Consider the following 20,856-nt stretch of genomic DNA (forward strand, 5'->3'; position numbering starts at 1 on the left):
GCATACCATGCCGTACCTTCAGAGCATTGTGCCGGAACCGAGGGCTCCCGCTCGCCTGTACGGGAGTGATATCATCATGGCTCTGGCCACCCCGAAGAGAAACCAGGGGGAAGATAAAACCATGGTGGTTATGACTAAGGCCTTATAGGCTGAAACTCGTCAACTGTGCACTGTCACTTTTCAATAAAATTAAGATTTTTTAAGCGCAAAAACCAGAGTGCGGATCATCTTTCCTACATTACTCTAGCCAGCGACTGTGGATCCAGCACCCGGAAGCTCTGCTATCTATGTGTTGTATGGGTAGTAGAACTGTTTTTTCTGTTTATACAGTGAATTAATACATGTATTACTTTCACTCCCACTACTGTAATCATTACAAAGATAAAATCATACCCTAGAAAAGCCTTTCTCAAACATTTTACCCCAGGGGAACCCTTAAAATAATTTTCAGGTCTTGGGGAACCCCTGATAAAACCCATTCATTGGGGGTCAGTGAGAACAATACCCCTTACTTTGGTGGTCAGTGAGAAGAATGCCCTTTTTACATTGGTGGTAAGAAAGGCCTTCTTACAGAGAGCTATCAAGATCATTGGTGTCATACCACCGTCTCCTCCAAGTGGCATTGGCTCAGAAGTATGTAGGCACCATCAAACAGGAGGTCAATCAGCCACAGCTCAAGGAACCCTTAGCCATCTCTAGAGGAACCCTGATTGAGAATGGCTGTCCTAGAAATACAGAAAGGAGTACAAGACCAAAATCAGATAAGTGTCCAAGATAATTTTAATCGTTGATTTAAAAAAAAAGTCACATAAAAACATCCAACATGTTTCAGGGCCAACACCTCTCTACCTTCATCAGGGCTAGACATAGGATAAAACTTGGATGAACGCAGAGAAAACAGTGACTTCACAGATCTACATTAGAACCAGTTTTGAACTGACTTCAGTCATTAATGTAGAAGTGAATTAGTCAACTGGAAAGCCACCCAATCCCTTCTTCAGCCTTTTTATTTGTCCCCCATAACTACCTTCATCCCCCATAACTACCTTCATCTTGGTCAAAGGGCTCCTATTGCTTCTATGGCTCTGCAAGTGCAGAACTATGGAAAGGGAGGAGATCAGTGAGCTCTAGTTCGGTGTGGTGATTGAGCATGTGCCACCACCTGTGTTTTTTGTTCCAAGGGGAATGTCTAAAAAACTTATTCAAAAAATATTTTTACTAAATCTGTATGATTTAGTAAACTAGGACACATGTATGCAAATATACTTAATACTACTTATTAAGTGTTCCAACACTTTTTGAAGAAGTTGCCACACCACTACCACTCATAATAGGATTATTGCTTTCTTCATATTCTTGTGTCATGTCTTTTAGAGGATGCGGGGAGCGTTCTGGTGACCTTCACACCAGACTGGAACAAGTTACTTACAGGAGACAATATAACAATGACCTGCAATGGAGGAAATAACCTGACTTATCAGTGGTTTCAGAATAATACGGTAGTGGCAGAAGGACAGAACTACACAATCACATCTGCTCAGCCTGGACACAGTGGGATCTACCAGTGCCGGACCATTCTTGGTATTAGTGCACCATTCAAACTGGACGTCCATGATGGTGAGTTGGTCCTTGGCTAGGTTCTCACATGTCCAATGCAAATTTGCCCTTAGTCTTCGCTGCAAATTTCCTAAACAGCTGTTCAGTAGTGGGAAGCCACCAAGTCCTTAACAATGGATATTATACCAGGCCCGATTGCTTGTCCTCCCCCTTTCCTGGCCTGCCAGGTTGCATGCTTGGATAAGGGTCTGGTATGGATTTTGGGGGTAACCCCACACCATTTTTTTTTAAATGTTGGTGTGGGAGTTCCCCTCAAAATCCATAGCATACCTAGGGGTTCCCCTTAAATTCCATGCCCAACCCAAAAGAGCCTGGTAAAGATTGAGGAGGGACCCCCATGCAGGATTTTATTTCAGATCAAATTCGTGTTTAAAACTGATACAATGTGCGAAAACGCATTGGAGTCTGTTTAATTTTGCAGCGATTTCGCAATGCCGCTGCACCGCAAATATGTCCACCAGTCCATAGAAAACCAGTTTGATTCACATGTCATGGGAATGGGAATGCGGTTCAACAAGCATCCCAATCGTAAATATGTAAATGGAGCTTTAACCCCCTGATGATGGCCCTTTAAGGGGTTTAGAATGCCAGGAGGTGGGAGGGGCCTGTGACCGGCTGTCACGGTGCTCACATGATCGGAAAACTCCAGATCACAAGCAGCGTTCAGGAGCTTTCCATGCGCCACTGGTGCCTCTGCTGGGAGTGCGCAGGGCGCGCAATCTCTGCACAGCTCTATCGGAGCTATTGCTCCCAAATATGTGGCCGCACGGCTCCAAAGGTCCAAGGCGCCAAGGTGTTAATTTGAAAAATCTTATTTTGCAATCCATGCTGCATAAATAGTATGTAGAACTATAAACAACTGTGCCACTCCCAAAGTCCATCATTCATCTTTTGTAGAAATGAGCTTGGGGGAGAGGAGTTTGGAGGATGCCTAACCTCATATCTCATATAGCCTCCGGGCTTACCAAGCCCTTCGGTTAGCCCGGAGTCGTTCCAATGCTCTTTGTGGCTGGGCAGGAAACCTTGTGAGGGCAAGATAGCCCCCCCACTGGCCTCTATGCCCTTGGATGGACGGAATGACCTCCAACGTCACTTCCGCCTTCCGGTCTTAAAGGGATGATTTTATTAATCTCTTAAAGGTAAAATTACTTTTTCTTTTGCTTTTAAGTGGTAAATGTGAGATCTGGGGTCTTTTTGACCCCAGATCTCACAATAAAGAGGACCTGTCCTACTACAAGAATAAAAGTGATCAAAAAATAATAATTTAAAGGGATAGCGTAAAAATAAAAAGTAAAAAAAAATGTAAAGCATCCCGTCCCTCTGAGCCATGTAGAAGCGAAAGCATATGTGAGTCACGCCCACAAATGTGTTCAAACCACACATGTGAGGTATAGCCGTGATCATTAGAATTCTAGTGCAATACCTCCTCTGTAACTCTAAACAGGTAACCTATAAAAATGTTTAAACCGTTGCCTATGGAGATTTTTAAGTTCCATAGTTTGTCGCCATTCCACAAGCATGCGCAATTTTGAAGCGTGACATGTTAGGTATCTATTTATAAGCATAACCTCATCTTTCACATCATACAAAATTGCTTTACTGTTTTGGGGTTTTTTTATTCCAAAAAATAGTATTTTTTCCCAAAAAAATTGCGTTTGTAAAACCACTGCGCAAATACAGTGTGACATAAAATATTGCAACAACTGCCATTTTGTTCTCTAGGGTCTCTGTTAAAAAAAAAAAATATATATATATATATATATATATATATATATATATATATATATATATAATGTTTAGGGGTTCTAAGTAATTTTCTAGCAAAAAATACAAATTTAAATTAGTAAACAAAAAGTTCCAAAAAAGGCCTGGTCTTAAAGTGGTTAATAGTTTGTTAATTTATCATCGCAGGACCAGTCATTCTACAGGCCTCATCCAACATCTTACAGGGAAGAGAAATGACTCTCAGATGTTACAGCCGTCCTGGGTATATTGTATACCGGACAACATTCTACAAGGATAATGTCAAAAGGGGGGCTGAAGGAGATGGTGGTTCCCTAATTCTTCCAGGATCGAAGAATAAGTCTGGAAACTACAGATGTGATAAAAGATTATTTTGGGAGGAATATGTCTTTTTTACAGATGAAGCCTCCATCCCCGTTAGAGGTAACTCCTCATCACTGTTCAGGGGGAATTCGTATCAACTAAAGATAAATTTAGCAGTAATTTAACCTGGAGAAATTTCCTTTTTTTTTCAAAAGCTCAAAAAACTGCAGGTAGGTTCCGTTGACATCTAGGCATTGCTATTTTAGGCTCTGTTCACATCTAAGCATATGGGGGCAACAATCAAGGTAAAATCACGCAAAAAGAATCACGGGACTGTCGGAAACCATGAAATCAGACCGAGACAGAAGTACAGTTAAATCACACTTGTTTAATAAGAAAAGTAAAAAGAACAAACGTAGTTAAAACATAGCCAAAAGTTCAGTAACTGAAACAGATAGTCAGCCAAGCCAGAAGTCAGGGATCAAAGTAGTGGAACAGCAAGCAGGATCTGGAGCCAGAAGGGATGTCAGCAAAGTAAGTATTTTAACAGGAATGCTGGAGATAGTTTCTTGTGATGTGACCATGGCGAAGGTAGATATCCACTGGGCTGGACGGCTTAAAGTGGAAGTAAACCCTTCTATCGTTTTCCGTCAAGGAAGCTGCCATCTTGGCCTCTAATAATTCTTCAACTGCTATAATGCTGCACAGGTGATTAATTATGACACTAGCCATTGGATGGTTTGAAAGTTTGGTTGAGAGCACAACCAATGCAAAAGTTAGCATTTCCGGTATGCCAAGAATGTAAGTATTTTTTGAAACTGGGTTTACTCCCGCTTTAAGTAGGCAGGACTGACGAGCAGGATCATCAACAGCTGAGTAACTGTGGAGAGAGATGGGAGCTAGGAATTAGCCGACACCTGAGAGGCCAGCTCAGAGAAGAAAGCTCAAGTACTTCTTTGGGGCAACAGGCATCCCACAAATCTGTTTGCACTTCTTTACCGCGATTTTCGCTCGACAAATCACGGGAAAAATGTGCCGTGTTTGAGGTGCTATTGAAATCAACAGGCAACGCACTGGGTCACACGATTTGCCGCTATTGCGAATTGCATGCAGAATCACGGTGATTCGGAATGCGGAGAGGCGGGAATGTGAACGAAGCCTTACAGGCATTTTTTGGCGTTTTTTTAGGCTTTTTTGGCCTGTTTTTGCAGCGTTTTCATACAGCTGTTTTGAAGTTCAAGAGGCTACCAATATAAAAAAATGAAAATGCCTGTAATCTGCCAAAAAAGAAGCTCATGTACTTTTTTAAAAGACTAGCGTTTTGCTTTAGGCGACAGAACGCACAGATGTGAACAGGGGCCATTGAAATTAATGGGATTTGGCTTGTTGGGCGTTTTTAGAACTGAGGCTTAGAGCAGAAAAATGCCACAAAGACGCCTAGGTGTGAAAAGAAGGAAAATCAAGTATTTTAAATGTTTATTTGCAGTTTTTTTACTTAAAGCGGAGTTCCAGCGAAATTTTATTCATTTTTTAATTGATCCTAGCATTATTGCTAATGAAATACAAAAACGAGTATACAATGATCATGATCGATTTAGCAAAAATTACATTTTCTTACTGCATCTTTTCTGCCTCCTGTTATGGCCGTTGCCATCATGAATGTATGCATGTGAAGCCCAATCGAGATCTCTTCCTGGATTAGCTTTGGAGAGGTGCATGCTTGTTACCCAGCATGCACCTCTTGATCTCGCGCATTCACGATTCACCGGCCGTAGCGCCGATTGTTTCTAAAGTTGCCGTAACAACAGGTGGTGACGGAGGAAGGTCCCGCCCCATTGTTAGGGCAACATCACAGTGCTACCCACAGACTCCTGGGAAATTATGTGTTATACATCACGCACAGGCGAGGGAGGAAGTGACGAGGAGCTCCGCGGACCAGGAAGTGGCAGATTAAGAGGACTACATAGCAACAGAGCGATTCTTGTAAGTCTAAAAAAAAAAATTTCCTCCAAATGTTTTTTAATAGGTTTAGAGGAGTCCAATTCTGAAAAAAAAAATTCAGGGTGTAACTCCGCTTTAACTTAAAGGGGTTGTAAAGCCAGAAGGTTTTTTCTCTAAATGCACACAGATAAAAAGCCTTCTATGTGCAGCTGCCCCCTTACCACTTACCTGAGGTCCCTCTCTGTCCATCAATGTCCACAAGTGTCTCAGCCATCCGAAATTCTCCCTCCTAATTGGCTGAGACACAGCAGTGGCACCATTGGCTGCCACTGCTGTCAAAGTCAGCTAGTCAATCAGGAGAGATGGGTGGCAGGCGAGGCTCCGTGTCTGACTGCACACAGGGAGCTGTGGCTCAGCTCAAGTGCCCCCATAGCAAGCTGCTTGCTGTGGGAGCACTCGACAGGAGGTAAGGGCCAGGATACAGGGCACAGACGAAGGACCCAAGAAGAGGAGGATCTGGGCTGCTCTGTGAAAATCCACTGCAACAGAGTAGGTAAGTATAACATGTTTGTTATTTTTATAGGGGGGGAAAACAATACTTTGCAATCACTTTAAACGATTTTCAGTGACTTGCAATGTGTCTTCGAGCTTGCTAGGGCAATAATATGCACAATTTGCCAAGATAAGTACAGTAGATGTCCTAAATTGTGGCCCATTGAAGTTCCCACTACCCCAGCTTTTGCTGGACTAGACAACACTATTGGCATCTTCTGAAGGTGACGTTGGTATATCTATGGTCTGAACTATAGAGGGACAGGAGATGATGGGAGGGATTTTCGCGAAAATTGATTTTGCCACCAGCAAAATTTCACAGAACCAAAAGTCGTCACAATTTTTTTTTTTCATATATATTTTAATAATCTACTTTTATTTTGTTTATTTGGGGGCTGCTTTGTTTTTTGTAGGGGAGATTTCGTTTTATGACCCTTAATTTTCGCTTTATATGTTTTATTCTACTTGTTTGACAGTTTTTTTTTCTTCCTGAACAAAAAAAAATAAGATGGCTAATAAAAGGAAATTTTTAGCACCAGAACAGGTCCAGAATAGATGAAAGGAGCTCACCCTAACCCTCAAGAGTAAATTTTCTCCCCTTAAAAACAATCTTGATTTCACCTTCCCTATGGATTCCAATGCATTTTGCCAAAATGGGGAAATTTCCTAGAAGTCTTCTCATTGTCATTGAAATTTTGGAGAAAAATCTCTGCACAGAATCTTTATTCTCTTCACAGAATTCCTTTCAAATAGGGCCATTCTAGACAGGAATTGCATTGAATGCTGGGAAATAGCCCTGTTGAAACCTACCCTAATACCCCATACACACGATCAGAAATTCTTGGCTTGCATACACACGGTCACACAAAAGTTCTCTGTCAAGAACGCGGTGACGTACAACACTACAACGAGCCGAGAAAATGAAGTTCAATGCTTCCAAGCATGCGTCAAATTGTTTCCGAGTATGCATGATTTTTTGAGCGTCCGAATTGCATACAGATGAACGCATTTTCGGATAGGAACTTTTTCCGACCGAAAAATAGAGAACCTGGTCTCAATCTTTTGCTGGCTGGAATTCTGCCAGCAAAAGTCAGATGGAGCATACACACAGTTGGAATTTCTGACCAAAAGCTCTCATCCGACTTTTGCTGGCAGAATTTCTGATCGTGTGTATGGGGCATTAGGCCTTCGTACGCACGGTATAAAAATCAGAAGGGGAAAGTCTTAAGATGAGCTGTCCGTAGATTTTTTGATCGTTAGTACGGTGCTTTTGACAGCCGATTTGACTTTTTCATCAGACAAAAGCTGTATTTGCAGGCTATACATTTTTTGTTGGATGTGAACTCAACATCTGATTTTCCGATGGTCAGCAAAGAAATCCGTCACACAAAAGTCGAAAGTACAAAGATGCATGCTCGGAATGAGACGGAAGAGTTCGGTCTTGTAAACTACAGTTTGTAATCTAGAATTAACATTCGTGACGCGGCAGCTGATGAAATGGCGAAATGCAGCGCACATTCTCATCTTCTTTAATGGGATAATAATGGAGCTGCTTTGCTAATGATACTGATGTAGTTATGGCGAAAATATTTTTAAAGGCATTTGTTTTGTGCGGTCTGAAAATCACGAATCAACGCTCACCAAAATTCTACTTACATCTACTAACATGAAATTAGCATAGGGCGCCCAAAGGGTGGTGTTTGAGAAATGAACTTCCTCTTTATACTCTCATATTACGTCACTATGTTCGTGTTTCTCAAGTGACAATTGGCGGATCATTAGTATGCTAGACAAAATGCTGCACACGTGCTTTTGACAAAAATCAGATGCGGGCGTCCAACAGTCAAACTATGTGTACAAGGCCTTAGTCTGCCTCAGAGACATAGACAGATTTAAAATTGAAGCCTGGAGTTAGGCTTTAAGATACCATCACATACCCCCAGCAGATACAACTTGAACAGGCTAGGCAAATTTCAGGTCACAGATGAAGAATAAAGATTCATGTCTAATATTCTTGTATCTCAGAGGCGTCTCTGGATGTGTAGCATTCCAACTTTGTCTTTGTGTATAAATATGTCTGTGTCCTCTCTCCTAGAGGGTGCGTGTAGGAGAAGTGTGTCTGTCTTTATCCAAGGCCACATCTCCATCAATATGTAAGGAATTAGTTGCATAATAGAAATTGTAGAATCCTTAGTTCGTAAAATACTTCGTTTAATCTTCAGAAACATAAGCAAAGACAAGACTTAAATAATGACATCTGGTAACATATGGTATGGTGATGGCTTCAGAAGGAGGAAGAGATATCAGATGTTACATTCTCCAATGTGTAGAGTTCTTTCCCTCTCTGATCCCACCTCTCTTCCCAAAAAAACATTCAACTTCACTCAATTCTTATACTGTTTCATAATGTTATGTTAGCATATCCTAGAGTAACACCCATTCTTGCATATATGCTTTATATGGCTTTTAGTCTATAGATAAGTTGCGTAACTCCACCCATTGTCCTGACATAGTAACTCAGAATAGAAGTACCTACACAGCAAAACGACTTCTCTCTGTCCCCTTTTTTCTGTAACCTTCAGAGACTAACACTAATTACATTATAACATATATATTTCATATATTTTTCAGAAACTTTTATCACTTAAAATATTAATTAACTCAAAATCAGAAATGTATTAGCCCCTGTACACACGGTCGGAGATTCCCCCAACCAAATCCGTTGGATTTTGCCCGTCGAATTTTGTCCGTCGGATCTTGTCCGAAACTGTTGCACACACGCAGTCGGACTAAGTTGTCGAAAAATCCGATCTTTCAGAATGTGGTGACGTAATTTCGTTACGATGGGACTACATTCAGGCTAGTAGCCAATAGCTTTGATGTAGGAATTTGATCTGAGCATGCGTGGCACTTGGTCCGATCAAAATTCTCTAAGCATGATCGGAGTATGTCCGACCGGCCCAGTTGGTCGGGAAATATTTCCAACATGTTGGAAAATTGAGTCCGACGGATATTCCGACGGAATCAGTCCGATGCATACCACACACAGTCAGATTATCCGACGACACGGTCCGATAGGACACATTCTGACGGATTCTCCGACCGTGTGTACAAGGGCTTATTGATTTTTTTCACATACAATTAATTTATTTTTTTCAGATAATAACTATTGCCTGTGTGCTTGGAAATTAATTGTATACTGTTTTCTGACTTAAAGTGGTTCTAAAAGGTCAAGGTTTCTTATATTCATGCATTCTATGCATGAACATAACAAACCTTCTGTGAGCAGTAGTGCTCTCCACTGTCTCCAGCCCCCCTAATACTCACCTGAGCCCCATCGCAATCGATGTGCATGAAAGTCTTGGCTCTTTGGGAACTCTCCTTTCTCATTGGCTAAGACTGCGACCACTGGCTCCCGCTGCTGTCAATCACAGCAAGTGAGTCAATGAGAGGAGAGAGGGGGCAGGGCCAAGCCATGGCTCTGTGTCTGAATAGACATGCAGAGCCTCGAGAGCAAGGCTGCTCAGGTGCCCTTACAGCAAGCTGTTTGGTGTGGGGGCACTTGGTAAGGGGGTGGAGCAAGGAGTCTAATATTCCTGTGTGAGCATCTGGTTCACATGCATGATAATTCTGGCCAAATGGCATATAATGTTGGTAAAAAGGTTTAGGAGGCTCTAAAAAGTCCTGTTTTCCTTCTAGTGAAAGAGAGGATAACTGAAAGGATAACTAAGAGGATAACCGAGTACCTCATCTTAAAAATCGCCATCCCTCTTTTAGCCCTTGTCATTCTTATCATCTGGGCTGTCTTGCTCTTCACATGCAAATTGTTCCAATCACGTTCCAAAAGACAAATGGTCAAAACACAAAGAGGTAAGTGACTATGGTTGTTGGATATACAGGACTAAACACTTGTCATATCATGTCTGTGAAAACATTATGTGACATCATACATGGCCTAATCCTTGCAAACAGTTTAAGAGCCATAGGTGGACTAAGCTGTGGTGGGGCTTTCAACCGTGCAGCAGATTAGACTATGTTGGGATTTTCTAGAGGGTAGCATATTAGACCATGTTAGGGACCTCCTGGAGGTTGGCAGAGTAGACCACGTGGAGGTTTCCTAATGGGTAGAAGATTGGAAAGTGTTGGTGCTTCTTCGTTTGGTAGCAGATTAGATCTAATTGGTGTTTCCTAGATGGTAGCAGATTAGACTATGTTGGGACCTCCTAAAGGGTTGCATATTAGATCATGTTGGGGCTTCCTAGTGGGAAGCAGATTGGACCATGTTGGGGCCTCCTAGAATTTAGCAGATTAGACCATTTTGGGGCTTCTTAGAGGGTAGTAGATTTGACCATGTGCAAAGAGCGTTTAAAGCAGAAGTTCACCCTAAATGGGAAGTTCAATTTTATGTCCTCCTCCCACCCTCTTTTAATACTTTTGGATGTTTTTATTTTTGAGAGGGAGTGAGTACCCGCCTACAGCCTTCTGGGGAACATCACAGGTCGCATCAGGTTGCAGGACCATTCACACAGTGCAGCATGGCTCGCACATGTGCAGTTGTGAGCCAGCTGAGTGTGATAACAACCACTGGCCTTGTCAGCAGATGGTTTGCCAAGGAGTTGGTTATTTATTAGACTGTCCCCTTGACTTTTATTAAAATAAAGTTGTATCTGGACCTTTTAGCAATGCTTTAATTCTCATGGAGCTTCAAATCTCATGGAATAGAGAACCTCTGGGGTGTAGAAGCCATCTACCCAGGAACCAGATTATTTACTTCAACATCAATACTAAGATAGAAATACCAATACCAATAAGATAACCTTATGGGTCCAGCACTATTTTTCCACTTTTCTCCAAAGTGTATTTGTCACTGTTTCTTTTTAAGGATACATACAACAGAAAGCTTCCTCCACCTCCAGAAAACCTGAAAGCATTTTTATCAACAGGAAACTAGCATTGAGTTGGCCATTGTGCATTTACCATCGTGTCACTCTAATTGGCAACATTATAGGATATATATATATACTGTATATATATATATATATATATATATATATATATATATATATATATATATATATATATATATATATATATATATATTATTTTCTGTTACTGCTATCAGTGACACCCAGAGACCAACACAAGGATGAGGAAACTCAACACCTAAATGTTAACCTCAACAAAAATGGTAGGTGTTACTTTTGATTGCCCTTATGTCACTTACTATCTTCCAGTGCCAGAGAATCCTTTATTTTCAGGGCTGCTATACCCAAGTGGGACTGATTCATGAAAACTGGAGGAAAGAAAATAAACACCAAACAGGAGCTGTAACAAATAACCTTTAGCAGTGGTCTCCAAACTGTTACCCTTTTATCTGGCCCTCAGGGCAGACCATTGATGTAAGGCACTACTCCTCCCACTGACACCAATAGCAAGGCAATTTTTCTTTCACTAACACCAACAGTGGGCCATAATACCACTAACAGCAATGACGGGTCACTATGCCTTCTCTGGCACCAATGATGGGGCGCTATTCCTCCCAATGACATCAATAATGGGGCACTATTCCTTCCACTGACACACAATAAGAGGACACTTATTCTTACACCAATACCAATGATGGGGCACAATTTCTTCCACTGACACTAGCAATAGGGCACTATTCCTCCTAAAAATACCAAAGATGGGGCACTATTCCTCTCACTGATACTAATGATAGGGCACTATTTCTCAAACTGATACCAATTATAGGGCACTATTCCTCAAACTGATACCAATGATGGGGCACTATTCCTCTCACTGACACCAATGATGGGGCACTATTCCTCTCACTGATACCAATGATGGGGCACTATTCCTCCCACTAACACCAATGATGAGACAATATTCCTCCCACTGACACCAATGATGATGCTCTATTACTCCCACTGACATCAATGATGAGGCACTATTCCTCCCGCTGACACCAATGATGGGGCGATATTCCTTCCCACTAACACCAATGATGGGGCATTATTCCTCCCACTAACACCAATGATGGGGCACTATTTCTCCCACCGATACCAATAATTGGGAACTAAGCATCCAATTTATAAATACCAATGGTATGTCCCTATTCCTCCCACCAGTACCAGTAATGGGCGGCTATTCCTCTTCCTACTGATTACAGGTGCTATGTAATTTGCTTTACTCTTACTGACCACTAAGGCATTTTCTACTCTCATTGATCACAGTCCAGTCCCCTTAAGGTCAGTAAACTGGCCCTTTGTTTAGAACATTTGGGGACTCCCTGATCCATGGCAAACTACCGGGTTTTAATTTATTTTTATTCGAAAATAAACAAGAATTCTGATTGGTGCTATGCAAAAATTTAGATTTTGCACTCTTTCTCTTTTTCCATAAATCAGCCCCATATAAACCATAATATATAAAGTGAAATTCTGACAGATCTGTCCACAGGTTTACACTGCGATAAGAGGCGTAGTAAAGGCCAATCACTGCCTAACTAAGAAGGAAGACAATGGAAATATTTGTAACTCTTGTCCCAGCCCTGGCTACACTGACTTCATACTTTCATAAAATTTCAGCCCCCAGCACAGAGGAGGAAGAAGTATTTTATGCTAAACTGGTCATCACTAAAAAAGGTAAGTCATTCTGATAGGCTGTAATGTTCATCATCGTTGTTTACCCCTCATGGGGTTCTGGACACTTGACCAACCAGTTGGAGTGTTTGGCTCACATCCTTGAGCAGAAATAGGGATAAGCAATCTGCCAGGGTTCAGTTTTATGAACACAGTTGAACTCTATGTGGTGTCTATCTTGTCATTCAATACTGATCGTTAAGGCTTCACGTACACTTTGCCATCATTTACTGGCGCTGCGGGAAAACACAAAACGCAGCAAAATAACAGTAAAACCATTTTGTGTCTTCCCGGTCATATCTTGAATGCGATTCTTCCGCATTCAGGAGAGGAAGGTTGAGGTAGATGGAACCTCACCTAACCGTAGGAGCTTCTAAACTATGCTAAAAACGTATGTGTACATTGACCCATAGGCTTTTATTGAGTTGAGTTTAGGAACTTTGGCAAAAAAAGCTAAAAGCTCCTAAACTCAAGTGTACATGAAGTCTAATGCTGCATACACGCGGTCAGATTTTCCGACGGGAAATGTTAGATGTGAGCTTGTTGTCGGAAAGTCAGACTGTGTGTATGCTCCATCGAACATTTGCTGTCAGAATTTCCGCACACAAATGTTGGCTAGCCGGTTCTCAAAACTTGTTGTTGGAAATTCCGATCATGTGTACAAAAGTCAGTCGCACAAAAGTTCACGCATGCTCTGAATCAAGCAGAAGGAGCTGCACTGGCTATTGAACTTCCTTTTTCTCGGCTCGTCGTACGTGTTGTATGTCACCGCGTTCTCACACTTGGAATTGTGACCCAACATTTGTGTGACCGTGTGTATGCAAGACAAGTTTGAGCCAACATCCTTTGGAAAAAAATGTTGTCGGAAAATCTGATTGTGTATACGGGGCATTAGATCGTAAGCTCCTTTAGGACAGGGACTGATGCATAAATTGTCAGTGCTACAAAAAAAGCTGTAGAGATTTTCTTAAATAGCCATCACATTTTGAAAAATCCTTAAAAAAAGGCCTTAGGCCGCGTACACACGCACGGACTGTTTGCCCAACCTTGTTCGTCAAACAGTTTCGGCAAACAGTCCGCTCAAAATTTGCATGAGCGGACTTGCCCACACACGAGCGGACTGTTTGACGAACAAGGTTGGGCAAACAGTTCGCTCAACTTTTGAAATGAACGGACTCGCCCACGTAAGGAGGAGGCAAATCCGCCCATTTCGAGCGCGTGTACAGGTAGGCGGGGCCCGCGAAGGAGACGTCGCGGGCTCCGCCGCCTGGAATGGGCTTAAAGGGGAACCCCAACGCCGAAAAAAATCGGCGTGGGGGTTCCCCCAAAGTCCACACCAGACCCTTGTCCGAGCACGCTACCCGGCCGGCCAGGAAAGGGGGGCGAGCGAGCGCGCCCCCCCTCCTGAGCCGTACCAGGCCGCGTGCCCTCAACATGGGGGGGTGCCTTGGGGAAGGGGGGGCCGCGCGGCCCCCCCACCCCAAAGCACCTTGTCCCCATGTTGATGAGGACAAGGGCCTCTTCCCGACAACCCTGGCCGTTGGTTGTCGGGGTCTGCGGGCGGGGGGCTTATCGGAATCCGGGAGCCCCCTTTAAGAAGGGGGCCCCCGGATACCGGCCCCCCACCCTATGTGAATGAGTATGGGGTACAATGTACCCCTACCCATTCACCTGTGAAATAAAGTACAAAAAAAAACACAACACAGGGAAAAAATATTTTATTGCACAGCTCCGGGGGGTCTTCCGTCTTCGGGGGTCTTCTCGCCGGACTCCTCCGCTATCTGTGTGTAGCTCTTTTACTAGCGGAGGAGTCCGGCTTTCTTCCTCCCCGCCGCCGGCCTCTTCTCCCGACTTCGGGGGTCTTGTCCCCCTCTTCGGTTCTTCTGCCGGGCCACCGCGCCTTCTTGTAGCTCTTTTACAGGCGGTGGCCCGGTCTTCTGTCGCCGCTGTCGTCGCCGCCGCCGCCTTCCGTTCTTGTTCTTCTTCTTGTTCTTCTTCTTCTTCTTCTCCTGGAGATGTTGACTCGACGAGCTCTCCGGCCGGAATGCCAGGGACACGCTCCGCTGCCACTTATATAGTGACAATGGGGCGGTGTCACATGGTATATGTCACATGGGTTGGTCACATGGTGACCCCGCCCCCTTACGATGTCATAGTCCCCATGTGACATCAACCCATGTGACCAACCCATGTGACATATACCATGTGACACCGCCCCATTGTCACTATATAAGTGACCGCACAGCGCGGCTCTGGCATTCCGGCCGGAGAGCTCGTCGAGTCAACATCTCCAGGAGAAGAAGAAGAAGAACAAGAAGAAGAACAAGAACGGAAGGCGGCGGCGGCGACGACAGCGGCGACAGAAGACCGGGCCACCGCCTGTAAAAGAGCTACAAGAAGGCGCGGTGGCCCGGCAGAAGAACCGAAGGCGGCGACAGAAGAACGGAAGGCAGCGGCGACAGAAGACCGGGCCACCGCCTGTAAAAGAGCTACAAGAAGGCGCGGTGGCCCGGCAGAAGAACCGAAGAGGGGGACAAGACCCCCGAAGTCGGGAGAAGAGGCCGGCGGCGGGGAGGAAGAAAGCCGGACTCCTCCGCTAGTAAAAGAGCTACACACAGATAGCGGAGGAGTCCGGCGAGAAGACCCCCGAAGACGGAAGACCCCCGGAGCTGTGCAATAAAATATTTTTTCCCTGTGTTGTGTTTTTTTTTGTACTTTATTTCACAGGTGAATGGGTAGGGGTACATTGTACCCCATACTCATTCACATAGGGTGGGGGGCCGGTATCCGGGGGCCCCCTTCTTAAAGGGGGCTCCCGGATTCCGATAAGCCCCCCGCCCGCAGACCCCGACAACCAACGGCCAGGGTTGTCGGGAAGAGGCCCTTGTCCTCATCAACATGGGGACAAGGTGCTTTGGGGTGGGGGGGCCGCGCGGCCCCCCCTTCCCCAAGGCACCCCCCCATGTTGAGGGCACGCGGCCTGGTACGGCTCAGGAGGGGGGGCGCGCTCGCTCGCCCCCCTTTCCTGGCCGGCCGGGTAGCGTGCTCGGACAAGGGTCTGGTGTGGACTTTGGGGGAACCCCCACGCCGATTTTTTTCGGCGTTGGGGTTCCCCTTTAAGCCCATTCCAGGCGGCGGAGCCCACGACGTCTCCTTCGCGGGCCCCGCCTACCTGTACACGCGCTCGAAATGGGCGGACTTTCCGAGCGGGAACAGTCCGCTCATTTCGAAAGTACAGCGGACAGGCCCACACACGGGCGGACTGTTCGCTCAAACACAGTTTCAGCGGACAGTTTTTCGGAATTTCCGAAAGACTTTGTCCGTCCAACTGTCCGCTGAAACTGTCCGCTGAAAGCCCACACACGGGCGGACTGTCCGCCCAAACACTGTTCAGCGGACAAGGTTGGGCGAACAGTCCGCCCGTGTGTACGCGGCCTTAGAGTCCATTCACACAGGGGCAACTTTGGATCCGACTTGAAGTCGTCCCAAGTTGCCTCAAGTCGCCCAACATGATAAAATCAATGTAAGTGAATGAGAGCCGTATTAATGTACACTACTGAAGTCGCTCCGACTTCAGAAAAGGTTCCTGTACTACTTCAGTCCGACTTCTAGGCAACTTGTACCCATTGATTTCAATGGAAGTTGCCTCCAAGTCTGATCCCCTGTCTTAACTGAAGCAACTTTCCAGGAAGTAAAAATAGTTTTCTAGGCAAACCCCTCCCTCCCACAGAGCTGATTATTATGTGATTGGCCATTGGCAAAGTCCCCTGTCCTGGAGGCAACTTCAAGTTGCGTGGTAAGTTGCCTAAAGTCGTGCTGTGATTCATACTCAAGTCATGTCCAAGTTGCCTCCCAAAGTCTCCCTGGAAGTCGTGTTGCCCCTGTGTGAATGGACTCTTAATATAAAAATTAATAAAATATTAATAGTGTTTCCATTATACAGGATATTTATTAAAATAAAAAAAAAGACTAATTTAAAATGTGAAATTACCATGGTATGGCATTTTCAGACAAATTAGCTTATAGGTGGTGATTCATTTCGTCTTTGCTTTTTATTTTCAGGTACACATCCAAGAGACACCAAAAATGTGAGTTTAATTTATGACTTAGCAATTTATTTATTATTCAGAGCAAACATTTTACAAACGTTGGCAGCATATGTGCCAAGGTCAGAATCTGCTGTATTTGGCAGTGGATATTCTTGCTGAGCCACCAAAGACGCTGGACAGTTCTTCACTTGATACATTGAACAAACCTATTTATTTACTACCAAGTTTCTGGTGAACCTTGAACTATTTGCTCCTCCTATGAACTTCCTATTTAAGCCATGCTTTTACACTTTCTGCATGCCAGATTATTGTGCTCTTCTCCAGCCAATATCTTTCTTCTTTTTCTCCTGGTGCTGTCTACATCTTTGCTACCACTTATTACTGACCTTGATCTCGACTACGCTTCTGCTTGAACACAACCTGCAACCATTTATTACCGACTCTGGGTTGTTTATCAATTTTGCTTCCACTTGAACCCTACCTGCAACAATTTGTTATCGACATTTAGCTTATTTACTGACTATGCTTCTGCTTGATACCTACCTGCTTTATACCTGCTACTGGACCCTGGCTTTCTCATCTCCTGGTGGGGCAATACTGAGGACCGTGACTTGGTACTACCATGCAGCTAAACCCATTTCCACCATCAGGAGCTCTGTTTAATACCAGTTACCAGACCAGACCAGCCTTTCTCAACCTTTTAACCCTGGAGGAACCCCAAAAATTATTTTCAGGTCTCGAGGTACCCTTACTAAAACCAATTTATCAGGGGTCAATAGGAACAATGCCCCTTATACTGGTGGCCAATAGGAACAATGTTCCAATTAAAGTGGTGCTCAGAATGCCACCCTTAAAGACAGCTAAAAATATGTTTGGTGTCATGCTGCTGGCTTTGCTAAGTGATGCTGAACCTAAAACTCTGTAGGCACCATCAAAAAGGTGGTTCATCAGCCACAGCTCATGGAACCCCTAGCAACTTCTGGAGGAACCCCAGGATTCCACAGAACCCTGGTTGATAATGGCTGGTTTAGACTCTGCACCTCTGGAGAGCCTGTGTCATCCTCCAGGGTGACCTGTTTGTGTACTTGTGTACTTGTCTTTCTGTTTGGTGGAAAGCAATAGAAGGAACTCATTTATGTTAAGAATAGATACTTGATGTGATTTTTTTTAAACCAGAGCTTAGTGTAATTTGATGTATGCTTGATGCTCAATGGGAAAGATCATTGGTGCTTGGAGGAGGTAGAAGAGGAGTATTATCTTTAATTATATTTACAAGCTTCTTGTTATAAGAGTCCAATAAAAACTTAGTTGTAAAACCCAACAAAACCATTATTTTCTCTAGGTCAGTCTTGGTACCCAATGAAAACATCCTGCACGCTCAGGGAATGTTAGTGCTTGAGAAAGTGACAACGGGGTTTAGTTACTGAAGGCAAATATGCGGTTTACTTTGCAAGAGAATTTTTCCTAGAGTTTAGTTAATGAGGTGTTATTTCAAAGAACACACAATTATGTGCATGAAAATAAAACAGCATTTTGCTTGCAAATGATTGGATGATGCAAATCAGCAGAGCTCCGCGACACTTTTTAAGCCCAGGGAAAATTCCTTTGCAAAGTGCAACTCTACTTGCAAATTGAACAGTCTATTTGTCTTTAATAAATCATCCTTAATACATCTTCTCTGTTCTTCAGCAAGTGGTCTACTCTGGGATAAAAGTCAGAATGGAGACATGAAGATTATCCGGTCCTGATGTCTCTTCCAGTGTTTCGGAGGATCAAAATGTCTTCAAATTAATTCAACTTCTCTTCTGGGTTCTACCAATCTAGAGACTGTGAGGAATTGTTAAGATGAGATTTTACCAAGAACTAAGTGGACCTGTGTTATTTTATCTTGTTCTTTCATTGATTAGGGCAGGAAGTGTCTTGACAATACTAGGCAAAGTATTATGACAGGTGCCAGAATTCAATACAATCATATCCATATTTCTTGGGCTTGTTTATGTCCATGAAAGACAAACTAGCCGTTGTGTAAAACATCAACCTTTAGGTATGGTAACCAAGGAAGTTAACGCCTTACACGCTGGCTAGGTGGGTCTCTGTATCCCAGCGGCAGACTCTAGGTCCCCTTTCCACTGCAGGCCACAGAGTGCAGTAGGGTGCTGAGGACAAATGTCTGTGACCAATAGCCAGGTGTAGCTTCTGATTTTTAACTAGTCACTGGGTCCCAGCGCACCACCCGCTATACATAGAGCCTTGCAACCGCTGAACACACTGCTAGATATTTGTTCTTTCTCCACCATTCTATCAAAACAGGACTTTTTCAAGTATAAACTACCTAATTTTAATTTCATTGATGAGCGATGCTCATGTCCTTTGTTTTAAATTTTTTACCCTCCTGATATTTTGCATTATTTCCCTGGAAAGACTGTGCGTGAGTCTTATTTAATGTGATCAGTGTTTGACAGCTATTAGTTACATGGGAGAAGTCTTTGTCAGACTCTGTAAAGCCCCGTACACACTATCAGATTGTCTGCTGAGTTTTTCCTTCAGATTTACCAAAACCATGTAGAAGAGGGCCTGCCTGATTGCATACACATTGAAACTCCTAAGGTTTGACCTCATATTATATGGTTTTGGTAAATCTGAAGGAAAAACTCAGCAGACAATCTGATAGTGTGTACGGGGCTTCACATATACTTAGTACCAGGGGCGGACTGACCATTCGGCCACTCGGGCACTGCCCGAGGGGCCCCATCAGGGTTGCCAGCCTCAGTAAAACCAGGGAAAGTATGTAAAAGTCTGTGTTTTTTTTACATCTGTCTCTGAAATATCCCTTACCGACATCCTTTTGGTCTAAGAATCCAGAGATTATAACTGCCCCACCTCTCCAGTACCTTCTCAGCCAATAGAAACATGTCTGTGTATACTGTGTGATTGTATACTGTGTGTGTCTGTTTGTGTATACTGTGTGGACCCATAATCTCTGATTGCCTGGGGGCCCCATAATGTCCTATTGTCCGGGGGCCCCATGAGTTGTCAGTCCGCCCCTGCTTAGTACTGTAATAATGACTTGAAAGTTGGGTCTGCTTGCCTAGTACTGAAAAAATTAATGAATACTTATATGGTCAAAAGCCATTTCCCTCAAACTGGGCTCACATTGGTCTGCAGGCTTAGAATAAGCCACTGCTTTAAGGGCCAATTCACACTGGAATGCACTTATTCCCATGCAGCCTCTCTTGGTCTGATTTTGATAACCCATGGGTTGCCAAACGTACCGGAACGCAGAATAAGTACGGCAAGCACTACTTTTTCAGATTGTGCAAAACCAAATTGCATTGGTACTTCAGTACCTTTGGTGGCCGTAAACGCGCTGCATTTGGGGTGCCAAAGGACAGAGTGTTCACGTGCAAAGAAATCTGCACGGAATGCGCCTTTCCTGAAATGTGTTCCAGTGTAAACAGGCCCCAAAATTATAACTTTTTTACCATCCTCTCTCAGTGAGCCACACTCCACTTGAAGGTGGGCTCCCACTCACTTATGCCGCATACGCACAATCGGACTTTCCACCAACAAAACCGTGGATTTTTGTTCGAAGGTTGTTGGCTCCAACTTGTCTTGCATACACACGGTCACACAAATGTTGGCCAACAATTATGAACGTAGTGGCGTACAAGACGTACGGCAAGCCGAGAAAAAGGAAGTTCAATAGTCATGTTATATCTCCATTACGAAGGCTAGTTTTACAAGTCCAAGCGCTTCCAGCTCATACTTGATTCCGAGGATGCATGAACTTTTGTGCTACAGACTTGTGTACACACGATTGGAAATTCTGACAACAAAGTTTTGTTGGCGTAAAATTTGAGAACCTGCTACCCAAAATTTGTTGGCGGAAAGTCTGACAGCAAATGTTCGATGGAGCGTACACACGGTCGGACTTTCAGCCAACAAGCTCACATCCAACATTTCCTGTCGGAAAATCCGACCGTGTGTATTACACTTACTTTCTCTGGAAG

The 20,856-nt window shown here is 43.8% G+C and overlaps 1 protein-coding gene across 1 annotated transcript; it reads left to right on the top strand.

The window, feature by feature from the left end:
* Window positions 1-1,386: 1,386 nt before the first annotated feature.
* LOC143942060 (high affinity immunoglobulin gamma Fc receptor I-like) lies at window positions 1,387-12,923 on the top strand. Its single transcript, XM_077463369.1, has 4 exons — window positions 1,387-1,617; window positions 3,529-3,783; window positions 9,856-10,026; window positions 12,744-12,923. The coding sequence occupies exons 1-4, from the start codon at window positions 1,446-1,448 to the stop codon at window positions 12,812-12,814; spliced, it is 669 nt and encodes a 222-aa protein (XP_077319495.1). The 5' UTR covers window positions 1,387-1,445; the 3' UTR covers window positions 12,815-12,923.
* The last annotated feature ends 7,933 nt before the right edge of the window (window positions 12,924-20,856 follow it).

The sequence above is a fragment of the Lithobates pipiens genome, unplaced genomic scaffold (assembly GCF_037356315.1).
Source record: "Lithobates pipiens isolate NorthernLeopardFrog02 unplaced genomic scaffold, aLitPip1_a1.2 Scaffold_30, whole genome shotgun sequence".
NCBI lineage: Eukaryota > Metazoa > Chordata > Amphibia > Anura > Ranidae > Lithobates > Lithobates pipiens.